Source organism: Schistocerca cancellata, chromosome 8 (genome assembly GCF_023864275.1).
Source record: "Schistocerca cancellata isolate TAMUIC-IGC-003103 chromosome 8, iqSchCanc2.1, whole genome shotgun sequence".
Lineage (NCBI taxonomy): Eukaryota > Metazoa > Arthropoda > Insecta > Orthoptera > Acrididae > Schistocerca > Schistocerca cancellata.
Window position 1 is genome coordinate 489,324,589 of NC_064633.1, and position 20,151 is coordinate 489,344,739.

General features: G+C 43.7%; 1 protein-coding gene across 1 annotated transcript in view; it reads right to left on the reverse strand.

Annotated features, from left to right (window-relative positions):
- Positions 1 to 5,238: 5,238 nt before the first annotated feature.
- Positions 5,239 to 20,151, reverse strand: part of LOC126094544 (D-aspartate oxidase) — a 110,516-nt gene continuing 95,603 nt past the window's right edge. The window contains exons 5-7 of the mRNA XM_049908975.1: positions 19,923 to 19,990; positions 14,133 to 14,343; positions 5,239 to 7,397 (exon numbers count right to left, since the gene is read on the reverse strand). Coding sequence (XP_049764932.1) covers positions 7,290 to 7,397; positions 14,133 to 14,343; positions 19,923 to 19,990 — 387 coding nt within the window. The 3' untranslated portion in view covers positions 5,239 to 7,289. The remainder of the gene's footprint in view (positions 7,398 to 14,132; positions 14,344 to 19,922; positions 19,991 to 20,151) is intronic.

The following is a 20,151-nucleotide window of genomic DNA, read 5'->3' on the forward strand; positions in this document are numbered from 1 at the left end:
ATATGAACTGGTTAAGAATATTAGGTTGAGAATTGAGTCCTTTAAATCTTTCGGCCTTGGCATACACTTTCCAGATGCAGTGGTTTTTTTTTTTTTTTAAATATTTTTACTGAATTTTATCCCGGCACTAGCCATAGAACACAAGATTACCTCTATTAGCAGAAAATGTTTTAATTATTGCCAAGCCGACATTTATCACTGATCAAACCTACTTCACTATGCATTTGAGTTAATTTTAAAGAACCAAACTGTTAAATTTCAATGTTAACAAACATTATCTATCCGCCTACGAATGCACAAACGTATAATTAATTCAAATTTTATCAGCCACAGGATCACTGAAAAAAAAAACAATTTCTTAATTCACTATTGATTTTTATGCATCTGTTCCCGATTTACGGGTTTGATAATTTTTTTTAAATGTACCGCCGCTGCTATTGTTGGTCGCGGCACAGCCCAGCAACACCGCTAAAAAATGCTGAAAAATTCTTAAAGAAATTTTATAGATGACGTGGGCAAGCTAATTTACATAAATAATTCACACATTTGATAAATTCTGATATATTTAGATCAAACAGTAGTACAACTCACATTAATTCGTAACGCATCGTCTAATGGCGGCTAAGTCCAGACAGAGACAAAAGAAGTCTACACATTCGTAAAAAAAAACTCTTTCACAGTGTCCTACCGCAATGACTTCTGAACAGAGAAGACCAAAGAATACATAATGCATTGTGCTTAAATAGTATTGCTGACTATTAACATTTCTTTGCAAATTGACGATATTATTCTCTTCTGGCAACATTTTATATCTCTGCTATCGCAAATACTGACACATTTTACAATCACATAATAAATACAGAAAAATTCCTATCCTAAATACAGAGAAATATTACAACAAAAAATATAAGGAGAATAACAAATGTCTTTTACACCACATTCAGTAATATTTTTGTTCAATAATTACGCTATATACAACTTGCCCAGAGCGGCGTATACGGTACAAATAAACTCTTGTTCTTTAATAACGTGAGTTTGCCAGGGAACGTTACACGACTCCGGCCCTGCTTGCATCCACTGTGGAGTCTGGTGGAGACTGCCATGGGCAGGACACAATCCGCTGTGCCCTGGCAGTAGTTTGGCGATGACAGGTGCGACTGGCAGGTCAGCAGTGCTGTGGCACCAAGTCCTGCATGGAGGCTCAGTGCAGGCAGCTGTTGGCCCAACCCAGTTTCAAGCCCATGGCTGCAGATAGCAGAGCCCAGTTGTCTCATTGGCTTGTGCGGATCTCTCATTATGCTAGTGGTGGTACTGCATCTGCTTCAAAATTCACACCTTTTCTTATGGCTCTGAGATGCATCTGTTGTACCATTACACAGCCTCCAATCATACAGCTCACAACATGGGTCTTACCCTGTTATGATGACATCACCCTGTCTGTATTGGCTATTGGCAGATTTCACCAAGCATGACTGGCCCATCTCACAGACCTTTTGAATAGGTGTTATTCTAGCCTACTTGTTGCCACACTGAACTTACCATCCCAAAGTTGCTACTGGAACGCTCCACAGCAGCTTTCTCACAAACTTTGCTGATAACTGGGTAGCGACATATACTGCCCCCTCACGTAGAAGACGTAGCCCCTTAGCTTTTGCTCAAGACTAGTTCTCAACCATGATTAGTTTCACCCTTGATCTGCAAAATAAGTCCACACTCCCATGTCTACACTAGACTGACAAGTCCAAAAACTATAGACTTACTAAATTAAATTTTACAGCTGCTTCACGTCTTCCTTAAGCTCTACGAGTTCATTTTTTATCCGATATTGACACTGCAATGTTCCTCATCACTTACTATGGATATCAGTACCTTGCACTCTCTCCTCGTATTGCTTAATACCACAACATATCCTCATTAATTCAAATACTACAAAACAAATTCCCAGCCATATATCTTGCAATGATTATGCACAATCAACTAACTCACCATTCCACATTTACAAACTAAAAACGACTCTCTCCCATTTTCGACACTTTATCCTCAACATATCAACTGTAACAACAAGTTGTTTGGCTCATTTAAAATCTTATGTTTGGTATCCCATCTGTGTATCCAGTGGTTTCTTAAACCCTTCGTTTTGGAACAAATTTCAGACATTTGTCCTTGCAACAACATATCACCCCATGCTTCCCTTGAAAACATATTTTCAGAACTACCCTAAAGACAAAACCACATACACTGCAATCATTCACAACACTTAACAAGTAGTCCCACTTATTACTCCCTCTGTAGAGCCCATTACAGACTGAATTCCCCTCGAAATGCTTGCTTTTCTGGTACTCCTGCGAACCCAAAATAGCTTCCTGCTGCCTGGTGGCACTATATCATGCGAATTAAGCATTAGTGTATTTGTCCACAGTTTAAGTAGTTTGTCTCTCTCAACAGACGCTTCTCGTGACAGCCCCACGCCACTGGCAACAGCTTTCTGTCGCTGTAGGTTAACTTTGGTATGATGTTCAATCAGATCGTTTAGTTTCAGACTCATGTACATCGATTTCATACTGGTCGCATACATCTGACTTTGGCTGTGTTGTAAAAGAGCCGACTTTGCATGTCAGCTACTACCCATGCAAGGCTGTGACCCAATGAGTGTTCACACTACATTCTCAATCTCTGGCATAAACTCTTCAACAGATGCAGGTCTGTCGCCTTGATGATTCACTCTATGAAACGATCTTTTCTTTCTTTTTCTCTGTTCACCCTGTTTGTGACGAGATTTGTGTTCCTGTACTGCTTGCGTCATAACATCTGCAATACAACTACCAACAAATTCTTGTTCATTTTCTGTAGTACCTAACACAGCAACATCGTCTGTAGCTCAACTCTGCATGATGTAAAATCACTTGCACTTCCTTTTTCCTGTCGAACTGGCCCAGACTCTCTGGTCTCAATACAACATCCATTACCATACAATGTGGCAGATATTGCTGCACTTAAATCATCCATGTTTCTATACCTACACTTAATCATTTTGGTACAGCCCACACTCATTCGGCAGAAGGGGCAGGATACCTAAGTAAATTACACCGAATACATTGGACGGGTTCTAGCCATAGAACTACCTCTAAACTGAGAGAATAGACTGATTGCTCCAGCCTCACAAAAGTAACTGTGCAGTTATGACGCTGTGTAACTCTTGACTTTATGTTTGTCACCGAAGCACAAACGCCGGCAGGAGTGGCCGAGAGCATCTAGGCGCTTCAGTCTGGAACCGCGTGACCGCTACGGTCGCAGGTTCGAATCCTGCCTTGGGAATGGATGTGTGTGATGTCCTTAGGTTAGTTAGGTTTAAGTAGTTCTAAGTTCTAGGGGACTGATGACCTCAGATGTTAAGTCCCATAGTGCTCAGAGCCATTTGAACCATTTGAACCGAAGCACAAACAATAGTCTCGCTCACTTCACAATGAATATATCGTGGGCTGCAGTTCAGATGTTGGGTGGTACACTCTCCGCTGTCCACTGGTGGTGTTGTCAGCTCTTCTGACAGCAGTCTGAAGAGTTCAGATGGCACTCGATGGGTTGAGCAGTGGAATGATGGGACATTGGGCCCAGTGACACACTAGTGGACGATTGAAATGTTTCGTTCGACTTCAAATAGATACCACATCATTAGCAATGTGAGGCATACATGCCCTGGTCCAGCGACTCTGGCTGGCATCGGCTGAAGGTTGGCTGCTTCTGCCCCGGAAACAATACACGCGAAGGCACCCTGCACTGCTGACGCTGGACTGAGCTCGAGCTGGTGCCAGGCAGGGTCGCCAGAGTGGGGTGGCGTTCTGCTACTTCTGATGCAATGGCCTTTCTCAGTGGAACAATCACTCATGGCGGCTCAGGACCACTTGCACCCCACTGCAAAGGCGGATGGAGACTGCCGTACATGGGACATGACCCACAGCCCCTTGGCAGGAGTCTGCCAATGACGAATCTGCCTAAAAATTTACACCTATTTATACGGCTCTGACACGCATTTGTTGCACCATTATCCATACCTCCGTCTCGTAGCTCGCAAGAATTTTGCCCTGGTATGGTAACATCGTTCTGCCTGCTTCAGCTGCTACCATTGTGTGGTATAGTTTCCACCAGCCAAAGGTGGTCCATCTCGCAGTCCTTTCGCATATGTGATATTCTGACCCATATGTCACCATTGGACCACGGTTGCTACTGCCACACTCCATGGCGGCTTCCTCACAAGTTTAATCTGTGTAGCGACATTACAGTACTTGTGATCTTCGCTGCATCCATCAAAATCCCAAGTACACATAGTGTCAGGAATTGCATTTTGCTAGACACATGAAATGTTGCAAGAATCTTTGATCGACTCCTATGTCCCACGTTTCTCGTGTGCAGTGTTGTTAGTACAACATTTTAACTACAGTCGCTGACACTACTGTACGTTACCCAATATATTTTTATTGAGTCATAATGTACAAAATTTTGTTTCCTATGCATTGCTATTTTTCAACATCAGAAATAAAATGTGTTGTAGTCACATATAAAAAATGAAAATCTGCATCACGCTAGTAGATAAAATAATGTGAAAAGTGCTGGGGCCTTGCTTAACTAATCTTAAGATGCAAGAATATCATGCACAAATAGAGAAGAACTACGCCTAGTACAGTAAGTGTTTTATGGACGTTAATGCCTTCATGTTGCAGTAGTGTCATCAAATTTTTAATGAAGGCTAAAATATTTTACTACCACATATCGTGAGCAGTAAAATCTTAACATCTAGCATTGACTACTCCAGCAATTTCTATCGATACCATACATTTTATGTAAAGTAATTCAAATGATTTATTTCTACATTTGCTACAAAAAAAGTTCTGTACATAAAAAATAACTAAATGACTGCACCATTGACATAATCGCTTCAGCGGTCGTATTCTTCTGAATTCTTATGTAGACAAATTCAGAATTTCAACATATTTATTTAAAATGTGTCAAATTAAGTTACAATAGTTCTTAAGCGAAAAAATATTTCTTAAAATAAAATGTGACAATTCACTGTTTAGTAGTTCCACCATTAACATTAATCGTAAGTATTCAGTTCATGTTGTTAGTGGAACCAAAGCAGTAGCTGTAAAAATAGGTTTCACAGCTAATTTTGTGAAGAATTCTAAAAGCATTATATGTACACTATCTGCCAGGTGAAAAATTTAAATGACCGTCCACTGTGCATAAAATGAAAATAAACCTTTAATCATTGTAAACAGCGCAAAATATGCAGATACATACACAGAATGAAAACTGTTACAGTTAATGTTTATTGGAAGCATCGAAATCAGATAGAGAAACAGTATGTAAAATATTTTTTAAAGTTTCAAATTAGCTCCATAAATTCTGTTTCAAATTCTACACTTGTCAACTGTCACTATTAACAATGGGTGCAGCAGGTGGCCTATAAAAAAGAAGAGAGGGAGTTCCTCTTTACAAAAAAAATTACCCTCATATAGCGGCGCATATAAAAAAATTAAATACCATTGTAGGCAGATCAGAAGTGAACCTTACTGTAACTTACGTGATGATATAACGTGCTTTCCTGATATAAGAAACTAGGAGGAAACTCTTGAAAGATAATAACTGTGTGCCAAAATGGGGCTTGAACTCACATCGTTCCCTTTGCAGGCAATGTTTCAGCGGTTGAACTATGCCGATACAGTTCACAGTAGTGCTCAAAGCTTCATTTTGACAATCGCTGTACACTGCTTTCGACACTTAACAAAGGGTCTCCTGCAAACGTTGGTGGACTACGACAAATAGGAGAAAGGAGTAGATTGAATCTTTGAGGGATGCCTTGATGCATGGCTTGGTAGATCAGCTGATATGAATATTTCTGCAAAAAAAAAAAAAAAAAAAAAATCAGGGCTCTGAGTTATGTCCCCGTCTGGTACACAATTTCCATCTGTCAGGGATGGTTTCTTCGAAACGGCATGGTCGACTTCCTTCCCCATCCTTTCCTAATCCGATGGGACCGATGACCTCGCTGTCTGGTCCCCTCCCCCAAACCAACCAACCAACCAACTGTCAGGAAGTTTCATTATAGGATACATTCCGTCACAGGGCGAATGATTCATTCTGAAAAAAGCAAACCTCTGTAGGAGCAAACTGAATTCTTCATACACAAGTACACAATGGAGATCAGCAGAACTTTTCGAAAATCTGTAGAAAATTACAAAGTAGAGCAGAAAGTTCATTTCCACGTAAACAATAGTCCCGATTGAATTACTTCATTTGTTATATAACGTAATATTAATAATTTGGAGAATACTTTATGACACATTGGTGCCTTCTTCATTCACTGTTCGTGTTGTGTATTAATGATGCGGTAAATAGTATGAGTAGGAACATCAAGCTTTTTGCAGCCGATGTTATCTGTAATACAGTTATGTCTGATAAAAGCTAAGCAAATATCCAGTGAGATCGTGATAAGACTTCAAAGTGGTTCGAAGACTGACAACGCACTTTAAATGTTCAGTCACGTAAATTTGTTCATTTCACAAAACTCTAGAACGTAGTATCCTGTGACTATAGTATCAGTGAGCCACATATGGTATCGGTCAAGTCATACAAATACCTTGGTATGGTAACTTGCAGGAATATGAAATGGAATGATCACATAGACTTAGTCGTACGCAAAGTGGGTGGCAGACATCGGAGCATAGGTAGGAAACTAGGAAAATACAATCAGTCAACAACCAATTTCTTACAAAGCACTCTTGCAATTCATTTTAGGATACTGCTCAGGTGAATTTGACCCATACCATGTAGAACTATCCGGGATTAACGAATGTATACAATGAATGGCAGCACGAATAGGAGAGCATTCTGAAAACCTGAACTGGCAGAGGGTTTATGAAAGATGCCAACTATCCTGCAGGAGCTGTCTCCTCTAGTTTCAAGAACCAGTATTAAGCGAGCAATCTAGGAACGTACTACACCCTGTACGTTTAGCCCTCGTAGGTATCATTAAGATAAGATTAGACTAATTACAGCGCACACAGAGGAATTTAAGCAGTCATTCTTCCTCACTCGATTGTAACAGGAAGAAAATTCAACATATTGCACAGTGGAGCGCAGCCTCTACCACACACTTCAAAGTGATCGCTGTAGTCGCTGTAGGTGTTGACACAGTGTAGATGAAGGTGTAGAGGTAGTAATATTTTTCATGTAACGGCTTTCTGGTTGACTGCACTGGAACTGGAACCTCTAGTAGACGACGACGGTGCCCCTCAGAGCTTGCAGGCTGTCAGCTCCTGCTGCAGGAGGTCAACGGCGTGTCCAGCACAGCCCCAGCTCAGAGTTATGCCTGCACCACCGTGCCCGTAGTTGTGCACCACCTGCAACGGAAGTAACAACAGTGCTAAAGTACAATCAATTGTACGTCTAGGTCACGCCTAGAACACCCCTCTGGGCCAACCACCTCAGTATCTAGCCTTCTCCAAAATTCTGAAGACCCCCTGACAATCCCTCCAGCCCCAGCTCTACAACTTCACCTCTTTTTCAATCTTTTGGTGTTATATCAACCACAGCAGAATGAAGGCAACAATCCCCTTTAGTTTAAGATCACTGTACTCTGTCTTATGATCCACAATCATCCCATCCAGTGCAGTAACTGATGGAGATATCTCGGATTAGTTCACAGCTGCAAATTACACTTGCGACATCATCGGTTAAGCATCGATCAGTTTCCCAAACACGAATAATACAGGGTGTTACAAAAAGGTACGGCCAAACTTTCAGGAAACATTCCTCACACACAAAGAAAGAAAATATGTTTTGTGGACATGTGTCCGGAAACGCTTACTTTTCATGTTAGAGCTCATTTTACTACTTCTCTTCAAATCACATTAATCATGGAATGGAAACACACAGCAACAGAACGTACCAGCATGACTTCAAACACTTTGTTACAGGAAATGTTCAAAATGTCCTCCGTTAGCGAGGATACGTGCATCCACCCTCCGTCGCACGGAATCCCTGATGCACTCATGCAGCCCTGGAGAATGGCGTATTGTATTACAGCCGTCCACAATACGAGCACGAAGAGTCTCTACATTTCGTGCCGGGGTTGCGTAGACAAGAGCTTTCAAATGCCCCCATAAATGAAAATCATGAGGGTTGTGGTCAGGAGAGCGTGGAGGCAACGGTATTGGTCCGCCTCTACCAATCCATCGGTCACCGAATCTGTTGTTGAGAAGCGTACGAACACTTCGACTGAAATGTGCAGGAGCTCCATCGTGCATGAACCGCATTTTGTGTCGTACTTGTAAAGGCACATGTTCTAGCAGCACAGGTAGAGTATCCCGTATGAAATCATGGCGGTGAATCGAGGAAGTACAGTACATATTGACGAAACTAAAATGAGCTCTAACATGGAAATTAAGCGTTTCCGGACACATGTCCACATAACATCTTTTCTTTATTTGTGTGTGAGGAATGTTTCCTGAAAGTTTGGCCGTACCTTTTTTTAACACCCTGTATATGCTATATTAGAGCCACCTGCCATACGAACAGAACTTTAATCTGGTTCAGTCCCACACACCTCAACATATCTTTGATCTCTATAACTTCTAAATTACTCAATTTCTAACAGATCCCCGAACGTTAACGACACAGCCTCGTCTTCAGTATCCACCTTCATAGTCCCACTAACATCATCAGTTTCTTCATCAAATTATTTTTTTTTTCATTAATCATCTTGAACATCCTTGTACTTTCAACAACCTCGTAAAGAAATTTCTTTTTTTCTCAAATTCAGGATGAAAATCAGCAGTAAATCTTTGCTTCACAATCAGTTTCATTTTACACATTGACGCACGTCAGGTACCTGCACGTAAAAAATCAAAATGTGGCAAATATCTACCAAAGTCTGCAAAAATTTCTTCGTAAATAGTAAGTACTTACAATAAGATTAGCGTTACTATTTCTTTACATGTCCCACATACACTCCTGGAAATTGAAATAAGAACACCGTGAATTCATTGTCCCAGGAAGGGGAAACTTTATTGACACATTCCTGGGGTCAGATGCATCACATGATCACACAGACAGAACCACAGGCACATAGACACAGGCAACAGAGCATGCACAATGTCGGCACTAGCACAGTGTATATCCACCTTTCGCAGCAATGCAGGCTGCTATTCTCCCATGGAGACGATCGTAGAGATGCTGGATGTAGTCCTGTGGAACGGCTTGCCATGCCATTTCCACCTGGCGCCTCAGTTGGACCAGCGTTCGTGCTGGACGTGCAGACCGCGTGAGACGACGCTTCATCCAGTCCCAAACATGCTCAATGGGGGACAGATCCGGAGATCTTGCTGGCCAGGGTAGTTGACTTACACCTTCTAGAGCACGTTGGGTGGCACGGGATACATGCGGACGTGCATTGTCCTGTTGGAACAGCAAGTTCCCTTGCCGGTCTAGGAATGGTAGAACGATGGGTTCGATGACGGTTTGGATGTACCGTGCACTATTCAGTGTCCCCTCGACGATCACCAGTGGTGTACGGCCAGTGTAGGAGATCGCTCCCCACACCATGATGCCGGGTGTTGGCCCTGTGTGCCTCGGTCGTATGCAGTCCTGATTGTGGCGCTCACCTGCACGGCGCCAAACACGCATACGACCATCATTGGCACCAAGGCAGAAGCGACTCTCATCGCTGAAGACGACACGTCTCCATTCGTCCCTCCATTCACGCCTGTCGCGACACCACTGGAGGCGGGCTGCACGATGTTGGGGCGTGAGCGGAAGACAGCCTAACGGTGTGCGGGACCGTAGCCCAGCTTCATGGAGACGGTTGCGAATGGTCCTCGCCGATACCCCAGGAGCAACAGTGTCCCTAATTTGCTGGGAAGTGGCGGTGCGGTCCCCTACGGCACTGCGTAGGATCCTACGGTCTTGGCGTGCATCCGTGCGTCGCTGCGGTCCGGTCCCAGGTCGACGGGCACGTGCACCTTCCGCCGACCACTGGCGACAACATCGATGTACTGTGGAGACCTCACGCCCCACGTGTTGAGCAATTCGGCGGTACATCCACCCGGCCTCCTTCATGCCCACTATACGCCCTCGCTCAAAGTCCGTCAACTGCACATACGGTTCACGTCCACGCTGTCGCGGCATGCTACCAGTGTTAAAGACTGCGATGGAGCTCCGTATGCCACGGCAAACTGGCTGACACTGACGGCGGCGGTGCACAAATGCTGCGCAGCTAGAGCCATTCGACGGCCAACACCGCGGTTCCTGGTGTGTCCGCTGTGCCGTGCGTGTGATCATTGCTTGTACAGCCCTCTCGCAGTGTCCGGAGCAAGTATGGTGGTTCTGACACACCGGTGTCAATGTGTTCTTTTTTCCATTTCCAGGAGTGTATAATGTAATTTTTCGCTACGTCCTCGACATTTCTTCCCATTCTATCCAGAAGCTGATCATCAAGCACAAGTAGATCGCCCATCACCTTGTCTTTGTCTTCAAGATCATCATACGACGAAGCAAAAATCATAGGAAGGAAATCTCGTTAAGCAGACTTTGTAGACAAAATGCAACAATGTACGTAATCGTTGATTGCATTTTAATATTTATTGCATTTCGCCTGGTGTTTCATCCCATATTTCCGATTTTGTTTTTGCAGTGTGTAACGAGTCAGCCAAACAGAGGCTGTTCAACATGTCTTTGATGCGACACCCAGCGTCAATCAAAAGTGTCGGTTTGTATCCAATTACAAAAAAAAAATGTTTTATAACCCAAAGAAAACCGTGTGAGTTGTCTCGCAGCGTTATTTTTTATCTTCAACGCTCAACTTTCAATTTTACTGTTATGATAGAACTATTGCATTTTTATTCAAAGGGCTGTCCAATGAGAGAGACACTGTTGTGTCCCCATGTACGCAGAAATCTGTTTTCCCATTCTTTATGTAGGAATGAAGAATTAAAGTTTTTGTAGAAAGCGTCAAGCTTTTGCTATCGGGAAAGTGATCACGACAGATAGTGAGAGTTGAAGGAATTTTTACAAATAAAGCAGAAACAAACTAGTTCCTTTCATTTGGTTACCCGAGAGTTGATGTTGAGGTTTTCAACCCGATGATGTCAGCTAGTTGCTTCCTCGATGACTACAAACAACGAAATTTGAAGCCTTAAATAGATCATCGCTGTTAAAAACGAAGTCACTTTTCGAGTAACAGACGGCCTATTGCAAGTTGTCTATATTCTGATTTCTATAACTGCACAACATTCTTGAAGCTAACTTGGCAGCAAAATGAACAGAAATCTTTTGATTCTACATTATTTGTAAAAATTCCACTCGCTCATTATTGACTGCCAGGATGTATCCAGTACCAAGAGCCTGACAATGAAAGGCTGACGTACACCGTCCAATAACTTTAGTTTTTGATATAACAGACTAAGAACCTGCTAATTACATAAGGGCACAACACTCAATCATCCGGCCAATTGAAGAATAGTGAGTCACGAAGTAGCTTCCAGTAATGGAAATAAAGAAATGAACGTTGAAGTAGGAAAAATTATACCACTAAACAACTCTAAAGACTTTATTTCCGTTTGCAATGGCAACAAAACCTTATGAGGTTTACATTGGCTGGTTTTCGATATCACAAAGCCTCCACGGAGCTTTGCCTCTCAGGCTGGTCGCCAACTACAAGCGACTACGCACGACTATGAGAATAAGCCATTACGACTGCAGTCGCACGACCTATTCCAGTAAGAACAATGTTATGGAACGCGTCCTTCTTAACAACACGGGCACTGCAATAACGTATTTAGCGATTTACTAGATGATGTTTCTCCGCTTTTCCTGCATGCGGTAGAAAAATTCAGTAGCCGGCTGCTGTGGCCGAGCGGTTCTAGGCACTTCAGTCCGGAACTGCGAGTCTGCTACGGTCGCAGGTTCGAATCCTGCCTCGGGCATGGATGTGTGTGATGTCCTTAAGTTAAAGTAGTTCTAAGTTCTAGGGGACTGATGGCCTCAGATGTTAAGTCCCATAGTGCTCAGAGCCATTTGAACCAAAAATTCAGTACGGTGCCTCCCAAAACACCAAACACTGTGGCTACCTCGGTTACAGAAGCACCCACCACACGAGCGTCAATTCGCTCGCGTTCGAATTCAATTATGTCCGACGTACTCGTAATGCACTCAAAACTACACAAAACTCTGTTCTGATCTTGATTGACGCTTGTAACGTATTGAGGACATTGCACAGATGTCGTTCTTGGCCAAATACAATGCCGCAACATGTAGGCTTGGCTAGCATCTGCGTTTATATTCAAGTATGCGTTTCTCGCAGTGTTTCCATATTTTTATTCAACCCCTGTGTTTCTACTTCTTGGATATATTGTGGAAGATCATTGATATGTAACTACAGTGGGTCTAGTGTCGATCCCTGTGGCACAGCTATAATACTTAATCCCCATTCTGAAGATTCTGTTTCATTATGTACACTCCCCGAGTTTCTCAATGCAACACTCTGCACCCAAGTGTTTCTTGAGTTGCAGTGGTGTAAAACATCACTTGTGATTATAAGTCTATAAAGAGAACTGTCCAGTACACAGATTGTACTCCAAGCACTAGTTGCTGTCTAGGGGTTGGAGCGGGAGCGACTGCACTAAGACAGATGAGCACTGCAGCGTGTTTGGGACTTCCTGGGTATATAGCACACATTTTGATCATTGGTCGAGACAGATGTTGAGTCTCAAGCCATATGTGCTCCCTGGTCGTAATCTCACCCACTGAATCAGCAGGGTTGTGCAATACAGTGCAGGGGTATCCTGTGCATGCAGTACTCACATTGTGAGTCTCAACGATCAGTTGCCACTTGCACCCACGCTCTGGGCTGACAGGAGTATGTGACAAAGCATGCTTAGGACATCCTTTGTGTGTAGTACTCACTTTGAACGCTGAACAGGCTGGTCCTTAACCTCAAGCCACATGTGATACCAAGCTGTCCAAAAGACCAGAGGACCAGTGGGATGGCACACTGTTGTAAGTTTGTGACATCATGTGTCTGTAACACTCACTTTGAAGACTGGCACCGGGCACCAAACCACATGAGTCATTTAGTAGCTTGAGGCCCTGTTTGCTGCGGCACTCGAGGTGTGTACTGCGTGCATCTGGGTCTTCCTTTGTATGCAGTACACACTTTGCATATTGAGCTGAGCAGTTGCTGGTCCTCAATCAGCAACTACCTCCTGGGGTGCGCACTCTATCATGATTGACACATTCTGTGCATGTGTGTGTGTGTGTGTGTGTGTGTGTGTGTGTGTGTGTGTGTGTGTGTGTGTGTGTGTGTTTTCTTTGATACTCACCTTGAGTGTTGAATCAGGCAGAGGTTTAGACACAAAGTGTATGCATTACAATCAGGCTGCATATCCTTCCATTGTATCAGCTGGGATGCATGATGCAGCAAGTTTAGATTATTCATATTGAGTGATGGGCCAAGCAGGCAGTTGCATCAAGCTGCACAAACCTCCTGGGAGTTAATGGCCCCATCAAATGGACCAGCAAGGATACATACCACAGTGCATTTGGCACATCCTGTATCTGTAGGTGTTGCCTTGAGCATTGAGCGAGTAGGCACTGTGCTTCAAGTCACAGTTTCTGGTAGGCCACAGCCCCATCCACTGGACCAACAGGAGCAGATGCCACAGCGCCTTTGAGACCTGCTATGTGCGTGGTACACACCTTGAGCTCGAGCTGGACAGGCGCTGAGCCTCAAGCTTCACAGGTACCTGGCAGGAGACAGCGCCCTCCACAAGACCAGCAGGGGTGTGTTTCAGACGTTCTATGTTCACAGTACCCGCCTTGAACGCTGAGCTGCGCAGGTGCTGAGCCTCAAGCCACACACGGCAACTGGCATCCCTCAGCCCCTTCTATTGGACCATCAGGGGATGAGCTACAGTGCTTTTTGGATATGCTATGAGCATAGGACTCACATTGAGCACTGAGCCAGGTGCGCGCTGAGCCTCAAGCCACAACGGCATCTTAGGGCCCTCAGCCCTCTGCATTGGACCAGCAGGTGTATGAGCCACAGTGCGTTTCGGACGTGCTATGCGCGTAGTACTCACCTTGAGCGCTGAGCCGGGCAGGCGCTGAGCCTCGAGACGCACTCGGCGCCTGGCGGGTCTCAGCCCTGCCCACTGGACCAGCAGGGGTGCACTCCGCAGTGCAGGCAGCAGTCTCGCGCAGCCACCCAGCACGTGCTCTGAGTCCTCCGGCCGCACATCGCACTCCCAGTCTCTGTGCTGGCTAGTGCCGCCCAGCACCACCGAGTCTATGCTGCAACGGCCACAAGGCAACTCAGTTACCTGTCCACCCGAACGTGCCTCAATCACGCTTAATAGAAAACAGCGTGTCTATACCGAAATGTACACTCCTGGAAATTGAAAAAAGAACACCGTGAATTCATTGTCCCAGGAAGGGGAAACTTTATTGACACATTCCTGGGGTCAGATACATCACATGATCACACTGACAGAACCACAGGCACATAGACACAGGCAACAGAGCATGCACAATGTCGGCACTAGTACAGTGTATATCCACCTTTCGCAGCAATGCAGGCTGCTATTCTCCCATGGACACGATCGTAGAGATGCTGGATGTAGTCCTGTGGAACGGCTTGCCATGCCATTTCCACCTGGCGCCTCAGTTGGACCAGCGTTCGTGCTGGACGTGCAGACCGCGTGAGACGACGCTTCATCCAGTCCCAAACATGCTCAATGGGGGACAGATCCGGAGATCTTGCTGGCCAGGGTAGTTGACTTACACCTTCTAGAGGACGTTTGGTGGCACGGGATACATGCGGACGTGCATTGTCCTGTTGGAACAGCAAGTTCCCTTGCCGGTCTAGGAATGGTAGAACGATGGGTTCGATGACGGTTTGGATGTACCGTGCACTATTCAGTGTCCCCTCGACGATCACCAGTGGTGTACGGCCAGTGTAGGAGATCGATCCTCACACCATGATGCCGGGTGTTGGCCCTGTGTGCCTCGGTCGTATGCAGTCCTGATTGTGGCGCTCACCTGCACGGCACCAAACACGTATACGACCATCATTGGCACCAAGGCAGAAGCGACTCTTATCGCTGAAGACGACACGTCTCCATTCGTCCCTCCATTCACGCCTGTCGCGACACCACTGGAGGCGGGCTGCACGATGTTGGGGCGTGAGCGAAAGACGGCCTAACGGTGTGCGGGACCATAGCCCAGCTTCATGGAGACGGTTGTGAATGGTCCTCGCCGATACCCCAGGAGCAACAGTGTCCCTAATTTGCTGGGAAGTGGCGGTGCGGTCCCCTACGGCACTGCATAGGATCCTACGGTCTTGGCGTGCATCCGTGCGTCGCTGCGGTCCGGTCCCAGGTCGACGGGCACGTGCACCTTCCGCCGACCACTGGCGACAACATCGATGTACTGTGGAGACCTCACGCCCCACGTGTTGAGCAATTCGGCGGTACGTCCACCCGGCCTACCGCATGCCCACTATACGCCCTCGCTCAAAGTCCGTCAACTGCACATACAGTTCACGTCCACGCTGTCGCGGCATGCTACCAGTGTTAAAGACTGCGATGGAGCTCCGTATGCCAATGCAAACTGGCTGACACTGACGGCGGCGGTGCACAAATGCTGCGCAGCTAGCGCCATTCGACGGCCAACACCGCGGTTCCTGGTGTGTCCGCTGTGCCGTGCGTGTGATCATTACTTGTACAGCCCTCTCGCAGTGTCCGGAGCAAGTATGGTGGGTCTGACACACCGGTGTCAATGTGTTCTTTTTTCCATTTCCAGGAGTGTAGCTAGGTTTGCTACTCAGCTGACTGTTTAATACGCTGATCATCTACATCTAAATTTACAGTATGTATGCTACTGAGCAGTCTGTGGTGGAGGATACCTTGTACAACAGTGTTATTTCTTTGTCCTACCTTTGTTACCGCGCCCCTCCCCCTTCCACTTCACTGCCTTCATTTTCAGTTCACAGGCTGCAAGAGGAGTGATTCTCAGTATAGCTGATTTTCAGGCCCTATCTCTTTAATTTTACTATCGCTGTCCTCGTATCCTTGCCCTTGACGTATTTTGACGCCAGCTGCTGCAGAGGATTGTTGTTTCAGCACAGACGACACAAGTGTTATAATTACTACTTGCTCTGTTCGTCCTCGAGACAAAGCGTGATCACCAACAAGATAGTTGTAGAGAAATTACGGGCAAAGTTTAAGTTGGTTGTTAATCGTGGTCTGGAGAATTACGTGCCTAGTAAGTGGATAAAGGATGGAGAAGACTCACTACGGTTTAATAACGAAATTCATAAGATGCTGAGGAAGCAGAGGCTATTGCACTCCAAGTTCAAAAGGGGACGCACAAACGACGACAAGCGAAGGTTAGTAGAGTTTCGTGCGACTGTGAAAAGGTCAATGCGTGAAGGAAACAACAACTACACTGTCACACCTTAGCAAAAGATCTGGCGGAGAACCCAAGAAAATTGTAGTCGTACGTAAAACCGCTAAGCGGGTCTAAGGCTTCCATTCAGTCCCATGATGACCAGTCTGATGTTTGTGTAATAACACCTACCGTCACCTGGTAGAAATAATTAATTATTTATGTCTAAGGAAAGATATATTTTGCGTTAACTGCAGCGATCATGTAACGCTGATTGTCTGAGTGTTAATGTCAAGCTTACTGTGATCGGCGCGGCATTAACATTTCTGTTACTACCATAAATTACGATAAGCGACCGATTTTGCGCTCTCTATTGTTCTAGCGTCTTTCTGTTAGCTTCTTGAACTATCAGATTCTATCTTGTCAGACATTTTAGTTCTAGTGAGTTCTGTTTCTTAATATTGTAATTATTCGTTGTGTCTTATGACATACCATGCATCGCAATTACTGCGATATTATTATTTTCCACGATGATTTCCTTTGCTGATGAGCATTCTAATTTCTAAACAGGACTAAACATTGTAAACGATAACTAATTTTCGCCGTAAGTTTGCGAATTACACTGCGTTTTCTTTGCAGAAGAAGTCTTCCATGAAACTTGTAAATGTACGAAATAATTTTTCTAAATAATAATCTGAATTATTGTAAAATAAAAACGGGATGGTTTTCACAAAATTATTTATTAGTTAGATTTCCATAGTCCCAGATATACTATATTTCATCGTTAGTCGACCCCACTTCTGGACACTAATAAGAAAAATTATTTTTCTTAGCAAAGTTTTACCCTGCTCTTTGAAAGCTAGCCGGTATACAAACAAAAAAAAACAATATTTTTACCGTTGAATGACTTCTTCCAGAACTTCGCTACAGAAACTACAAAAGGTAAAACTCATGCTACTAACTTAACTTATAAAAGTTACTATTTATTATCAATAGAAGTCGTCTCAGTTATAAAATATTCTCTCTGTTTAACAAGATTTGACATTCTTTCAAGTACAATATAAATAGTAAGCTATATTTTATGTGGCAGCTGAAGAAAGCAAAAGGAAAGCCGAAATTTTAAATTTCACGTTCAAGAAACCGTTCACTCAGGAGAACCGTACAAACATACGGGCATTTGACCGTCGAACAGATTCCTGTGTGGACGACGGAGAAATATGCATAAAGATTTGAAAACAAATAAATCACCAGGTCCGGATGGAATCCCAATTCGATTCTACAAGGAGTACTCTAGGGCATTAGTCCCTTACTTAGCTTGCATTTATCGTGAATTTCTCGCCCAGCAAAAAGTCCCAAGCGACTGGAAAAAAGCGCATGTGACTCCAGTATATAAGAAAGGTAAAAGATCAGAGCCTTAGAATTACAGACAAATATCCCTAACTTCTGTTTGCTGCAGAATGCTTGAACACGTTCTCTGTTCGAATATAATAAACTTTCTTGAGGCTAAGAAGCTTATGTCCACGAATCAGCATGGTTTTAGAAAGCATCGCTCGTGCGAAACTCTGCTTGCCCTTTTCTCACATGACATACTGAGAACTGTGGATGAAGGTCAACAGACAGATTTCATATTTCTATATTTCCAGAATACATTTGACACGGTGCCCCATTGCAGGCTATTAACGAAGGTACGAGCATATGGAATAAGTTCACAGATATGTGAGTGACTCTAAGACTTCTTAAATTATAGAACCCAGTATGTTGTCCTGGACGGCGAGTGTTCATCAGAGACAAGGGTATCATCAGGAGTGCCCCAGGGACGTGTGACAGGACCGCTGCTGTTCTCTGTGTACATGAATGATTTGGCGGACAGGGTGGGCAGCAGTGTGCTGACTGACCTCTCCTCACCAAACATCTCACGCTCTTGTGACTAGTTGTAAAGGCGGTGTATGCAGGCGCTTCGTCTTTCTGGAAATATCCATACAGCCGTTCATCATCTGTGATCTGATTCACACGTGATTAAACAGTTTCTGGACATGCCTGTTAGCATTAATAGCTTGATGAAATAATCGTGTTATGATGCTAGCACCAAATATTGCGCACCACACACCAACCTTGAGGTTGAGAAACGGCTCTTCAAAGTATTGATGGGGATTTTTTGATGCATAATGGTGCAGATTCTTTTTGTACAATAACTGTGATAGGCTGAACCGGGCATCATCTGAAGAGGAACTGAGCATCCAAAAGTCCTAGTTCCACTTCACTCAGAAAGCACAGTCGAACTCAACTTTGGCTTCTTATGTAATGGCTAGGCCATTGCCCTGATTGATAATATATTACGAAAAGAAATAATGAATAAAATTATACGACCTCTGTACGCTGCCTACATGAACCAGACATAAGTTACAAAAACTGGTGCACCATTCACTAATCCCAAAAATTCAGATAAGCTCGCAAAGAAATTGGAAGTCTCGCAAACTAAAGACCTGCATTTTCTAATTTAAAAAAAATATAAAAAATGTCATTTAATAGTAAAGACAAACTGCAACACTTGGCTCAGAGCGGTGTGCAGAAAATCACATGCAAGCATTTGGAAAACTATATGTTGGACATGAGGGAAGAGCTGTGCCAGTCAGATTACACATACGTGACAGAAGCTGGAAGCTGAGACAGAAAGACTCAAGCTTTATCGGTCATCTTTCAACTGAAAACCTCCCATACGAATGCAGTTCGTGAAGTTTTACATTATGTTAAGAAATGCAGGAAGGTGAGTTTGTCTCCCCCCCCCCCCCCCCCCCCCACCCTTCTGTTAAATCAGGTTTTCGTTGTACAAATATTACATTAAAAGTTTAAATTCAGCATGATTTTCCATCTGTTGTTAAGTATCTGCACATTAAAAAACTTTCATTTTTCCTTTTTTAATTATATTTAACTATTACTGCGTGACATAAAAATGTAGTCCATTTAATGCAACCAATCTACATGTCATCATTTTTGTATGATCTATATAAATAATGTCTGTGTGAGTAGCGCGTAGTTTTATCTGTGTTAGCGGTATTAATTTGTTATCTGTCGACGGCTTAAGAAACTGAAAGGAGGTTACTAATGAGATAAACGAAATTTTGCAGAATATTATCAAATATTTCCTATTTAATATTTTTACCATGTACTGTCGAACACCAACGAAAAATTCAATTAAAGTTACAAAAAAATTCAGAAAACACTTTAAGACCGTGTCTACATTCAACCGTACACGAATTAGATAGAACATCTGGAAAACCAGTCAGCAATAGACACCTACTACATGTTTAAGTTTTCTTCTTGCACCATTTCTCACGGGGACGCAAAGGGCAAACTAAAAACAGCATAACTGCATATGAAACACGGAACGGAACCCATGTACATTAAGCCAAGAAACTACAGGAGAACAAAAATGTACAAACCGGTATAAACAACTCAAATACTTCTAAATACAAACTAATACTTACTTTGGTATTACATAGTTCCCACCGCTGAACTCTTCCAAAAAGACATGCTTGATCCAAGGCGCATAGACCTGAAATATGAGAACGCAAATTAAACCTTATCATCTCTGTACGTAGAAGCAATATAATTCATAATTTCAGATATAAAAAGAAACCGCGAAGGAAAAAAAAATGGTTCAAATGGCTCTGAGCACTATGGGACTCAACTGCTGTGGTCATTAGTCCCCTAGAA